At 37.0% G+C, this 5,310-nt stretch overlaps 1 protein-coding gene across 1 annotated transcript; it reads right to left on the reverse strand.

Moving 5' to 3' along the window:
- Nucleotides 1-2,426: 2,426 nt before the first annotated feature.
- Nucleotides 2,427-3,684, reverse strand: LOC120012495. Its single transcript, XM_038863927.1, has 2 exons — nt 3,194-3,684; nt 2,427-2,802 (listed from the first exon to the last, which is right to left on the reverse strand). Exons 1-2 carry the CDS (start codon nt 3,682-3,684, stop codon nt 2,427-2,429), a joined length of 867 nt encoding a protein of 288 aa, XP_038719855.1.
- Between the last annotated feature and the right edge of the window lie 1,626 nt (nt 3,685-5,310).

Genomic DNA, 5,310 nt, shown 5'->3' on the forward strand with positions numbered 1-5,310 from the left:
TCAGATTAAAGACATCCTTTGATTCAGTTGTTGAAGTATCCAAACTTAAAGGCAGACCAGAAGACTAGAAGGAGAGCAATCAACTACGTGTTGATAGATAAAGAACTTTACAAGAAGAGCCCAAAAGATGATTTACTCAAGAGATGTTTGAGTCAGGAGAAATCTATGAAGATCATGGCGTAAGTATATGAAAGAGTTTACAAAGCTCATCAAGCAAGAAGAAAAATGAGATGGCTCATCGGAAGGTATGGATACTATTGGCCTTCTATCTTGGCAGATTGTATCCAATACTCTAAAGAATGTCAGTCTTGTTAGATACACAGACAGATTAAACATGAGGCAACTATTGTCATGCAAGTAGTTGTAAAACCATGGCCATTTAGGAGATGGGCAATGGATCTTATTGAGAAAATCTTCCTACCTTCTAACAAGGGACATTATTTCATCATAGTAGTCGCGGACTACTTCGCAAAATGGGTGTAGGCCTTTCCACTCAAATCCATAACTCAGCAGGACATGATAAAGGTCATCAAGGAGAACATCATCATTCACATATTCGCTCTTCCCAATCATATTATGGAAGACCGAGGCAGAGTTTCTTTTGAGATCAGGTACAAGCTTTTGCCTTGAAATATGGTTTTGAAATTTCACATTCTACACCATATTATGCTCAACGCAATGGTCAAACAGAGTCTACTAACAAAGTACTGAAGAACATTATCGAGAGAATGGTGGGAAATAGGCCAAAGGCTTGGCATAAGGCACTTTCAGAAGTTCTTTGGCCCTACAAGAAATCAAAAAGGACAACAACAGAAGCTACACCTTTTATACTAACTTATGGGCAGGATATAGTTCTTCCTATGGAGATGGATGTAAAATCGACAAGGGTAGCCTTACAGAATCAATTGTCTCCTACAGATTACTGTCAGGCCATAATGACATAGCTGGAAAGGCTTAATGAAGTCAGACTTGCTGCTTATGATCATCTTCAAGTTCAGAAGCAGAAGGTTATAAAAGCTTACAACATAAGAGTACGAGAAAAGACATTTGTTGTTGCAGATCTGGTCTAACAAATTGTTCTCCCTATTGTTCAAAGAGACTCAACATATGATAAATGGTCACTATCAGGTGACAAAAGTGAAGAAAAGAGGTGTTTACTGGTTACAAGATTTGGACGCAACTAAACACAAGCATTCGACAAACGAGAAGTATCTCAAAAAGTATTACCTACTCTATGAGAAGTTATGGATAAGTCTCTTTTGTGCTAACCTTATACCCTACAGACAATAGCCAAAAATACCTTTACCCAAATTAAAACCCCATCCATTCGCCCTATCCACAATAAAATCTTGTCATTCAGAAAACGTCAGAAAATATAACCTTCGGGTTGCATCAAGTAGATGCATTCATCAAGACTTCCATTTAGGAATGTTGTCTTGACATCCATTTGCCAAATTTCATAATCGAAATAAGTGACAATAGAAAGAAGGATCCAAATAGAATTGAGCATGGCTACTAGCAAAAAAGTTTCCTCATAATCGATCCCTTCTTTGTTTTACCCTATCTGGTGGTTCTACAAGATCTCAAACCTGATTGGAGTACATAGACTCCATTTTAGAATTCATAGCATTTTTCCAAGATTCAACATCAATGTCTTAAAGTGCTTGGTCATAAGTAACTAGGTTAGTATCTTGTTCATCCGAAATTAAGATGCCAACCTCATTCAAGAATATATACCTAGTTGGTTGTCTAACAACCCTCCCACTACGACATGGCACTACCTATGTCTTATTTCCTGAGTTGTCATGGTTAGTTTGTTCTTCCCCATTAGGATCAGTTTGAACAATTGGTTCAACCGAGCTCCCACTACCATTTTGTAATGGTGTAGAATCGGCTAAGACATCTAAAGTGTCTTGTGGTACTTGTTTTTCTTGTGTCTCACCTCTCATTTCCTCAAGAACTATCCTACCCTTGGGTTTATGATTCATCATATAGTCCTCTTCTAAGAATCTAGCATTGGTGTTCACAATTACTTTCTGAGTCTTAGGACTATAAAATAAACCACCTTTTGTTCTTTTCGGATACCCCACAAATAAGCACACTTCTGTCCTTGGTTCTAGCTTACTAGCGTTTCCATTCAACACATGTGCTGGACTACCCCAAATTCTAAGGTGAGAAAGATTTGGCTTATGCCCATTCCACCTTTCATATGGTGTAGTTGGTACTATCTTTGTAGGTACCAAGTTTAGAAGATACATAGCAGTCTTTAGAGCTAATCCCCAAAATGAATTTGGTAAATCAGAATAGCTTAACATTGATCTCACCATCTCTATAAGAGTCATATTTCTCCTCTCAGCCACACCGTTTTATTGCGGTGTTCCTGGTGCAGTTAACTGAGATGTAATTCCTTCTACAACCATATAATCCTAAAATTCTCCTGAGAGGTATTCACCACCATGATCAGATCGTAGTGTTTTGATACACTTTCCTTGTTGCTTCTCCACTTCCGCTCTAAACTCTTTGAATTTTTCAAAAGTTTCAGACTTATGGTGCATCAAGTAAATGTATCCATATCTTGAATAATCGTCAATGAAAGTGACAAAATATTCAAAACCCCCTCCCGCTCGAACTGACATAGGACCACTTAAGTCTGAGTGTATCAAATCCAAACATGCTTCGGCCCTATACCCTTTGGCTGAAAAAGCCCTCTTGGTCATCTTACCTTCCAAACAAGATTCATAAACAGGGAGTTGTTCGATCTCCAATGAACCTAAAGGCCTACCTCGAACTAGTCGTGAAATCCTGTTTAAGTTAATATGCCCAAGACGAAGGTGTCATAAGTATGTTTGATTTGACGTGGATGGTTCTTTTCTCTTTTTAGATGATGCAACTAAGCTCTTAGATTCTTTAATTTTGGAATAGCTAGGTCTAACAATATATAGATTGCCTTCTAATGTACCATCACAAATAAAATGATTATTATGTTTAATAACAAGCATTTTACTAAATCCAAAGAAATATCCTTGATTTACCAAATAAGGAACCGAAAGCAAGTTTCTCCTCATAAGAGGTACATAAGAACAATCCAATAAAGTCAAACTCTTATTCCTATTAAAATAAAGAATAACTACTCCTATAGATACTACTGGAAGTTTTGTGTCATCACCCAAGATTACGTGTTCTTCTCCTTCACTTGGCTTCCGAGTCTCCTGGAACCCCCTTCTTGTTCTTGCTCAGGAATTTTGGACAATCTTTCTCCCAATGTCCCTTTTGACCGTAGTGAAAACACTTGCCTTTTGGCTTTTTCACTCTGCCTGATTGAATACCTGTGCCAGCTAAACCCTTCCCTTTCTTCTTTTGAGTTTTCTTCTTCTTCTTACCATTTGGTATAGAAGAATCCTTCTCAGTGACATTCACCTTTAGTGTCTTCCTTTTGAACAACCCTTCTGCAGCTTGGAGTTCATTAAGCAATTTCGATAAACTATACTGAAGCTTGTTCATGTTATAATTCATCTGAAAATTCTCAAAAAGACTACGATAGTGATTGGAGACTGATATTTTCTGGGATTCCCCATCGATATCGAAACCTAGAACTTCGAACTCATTTAGAAGACTCATCATCTTCATAATGTGCTCCCTTATCGAAGTTCCCTTCTTCATTTGGGTGCCCCAGAGTTGTTTCATGATATTTTGCCTAGTGGATCGACCTTAGCTACCAAACATCTCTTTAAGACTATACATCATGTCAGCAACACTGGTCATTGACTAATGCTGCTCTTGTAACACACTATACATAGAGGTCAGTATGTAACAATGAATCATCTCATCAGCCTTGGCCACTTTCGGTAGGGATTCTACTCCTATTTGGAAGCTCCCTCAACAGGATAGTTAGGACATAGTTCTGTTAGCACATACTTGTATTCTTCAGCAGTCAACACAATATTCAAATTGCTTTTCCAATCAATATAGTTCGGACCCTCTAGCTTATGATCTTTAAGTATCATTCTTAGTGGATTGAATGACCCCATTTCAAATCTAAGAATGATAAAAGTTTACGATTAATCTAAGGCATAATTAATTCGATTAATTTGAACAATAAAACTGCATTGTTTAAGCAATTTTAATAAATAAAATCATCGAAAATCTAAACACTTCAGTATTCCTGAGATATCTGTAATTAAATTTGTCCTAAGGAGTGATTGGGATGTACCAATACGTAAATTTAAATTACCTCTCACATAAAATTTTGTTTAGATAGTTTCCAAAACTTTTAGTTTTATTTTCTAGGTAACGATCTGTTCCAAAAAAAATTAAACAGTCGATATCCTTTGGTCCATCCCAAACACTCCTAAGGACAATACCAAGATTCATATTTAAGTGTGTAATATCCTGACCCAAGTATACACTGTTCATAGTATTTTGACACGTTAATCGAGGTGGAGTGAACCTTTGTAATCGTGAATCGGAATTTGGGGAGAATAAAAATTAATATAAAATAAAAATATGAAAATATTTTTCGTAAATGGGAGATTTAAAAGAAATTTTTTTGCGCAAGAATTACTCAAATCGGATTTAAATTGGATTTATTATGAATTTTTAAAATTAATTGGATTTTTACAATTTGTGAGTGACATTTTCGTAAAACCGCAGGGACTACGTGAAATTCTACATTAATAAGTTAAATACCTAAATTTTTTCACTATTTGCAAAAATACCGTCTTCCTCACATGGTTCTCTCTCATTATAACTTTGTGATTCCGACGACGGTGGTGATCGAAGTTCTAGACGGTTTGGCTTGATTCAAATACCTGTGAATTCGTCTCTTTGAGTTCTTCAATTTGGCGTCTAACTTGGTCGATATTGGTGGCCGGATCACCGATGACACCATTGAGTTGAGTCAACCCGAGTTGACCGAGTCTGAGTGAGTTGACTCAGTTGAGACGTGTGTTGACTGATCTGACTCGGTTTGGCATTGTTTGACCCGATTTGACACTGTTGGCCATTTACTTTGACCGTTGATCATAGTTGACCAGACGTATTTTAATTGTATTTTCGTATATCGTGTTTTTAGATGTAACGGTAATCCCGATTGAGATTCGGAACAGGTTGACTTTCAGACTCAGGGGTTTGTCAGGGTCACATGCTTGGTATTCGCATTCTTATTTTTAGGTAGGGGTTTCCTTGTCTCTTGTGTGTGATTTTAGAGTTCCGGTTTCACAGACTTTTATTATAATGTGGTTCTGTCGATTTCTGAGGGTGGAAATATGGCTAGTCTGCGTTTTATTTATATTCCCTGTTCATTATCATTGG

Source organism: Tripterygium wilfordii, chromosome 13, assembly GCF_013401445.1.
Source record: "Tripterygium wilfordii isolate XIE 37 chromosome 13, ASM1340144v1, whole genome shotgun sequence".
NCBI lineage: Eukaryota > Viridiplantae > Streptophyta > Magnoliopsida > Celastrales > Celastraceae > Tripterygium > Tripterygium wilfordii.

What these genes read in the sequence shown, in the direction of transcription:
- LOC120012495 (XM_038863927.1), bottom strand. Translation starts at nt 3,684, where the DNA reads ATGAAACAACTCTGGGGCACCCAAATGAAGAAGGGAACTTCGATAAGG. An exon ending in CCAGGAGACTCGGAAGCCAA is followed by an intron (nt 2,803 to 3,193) that starts GTGAAGGAGAAG and finishes TAACTTAAACAG; the next exon opens with GATTTCACGACTAGTTCGAG.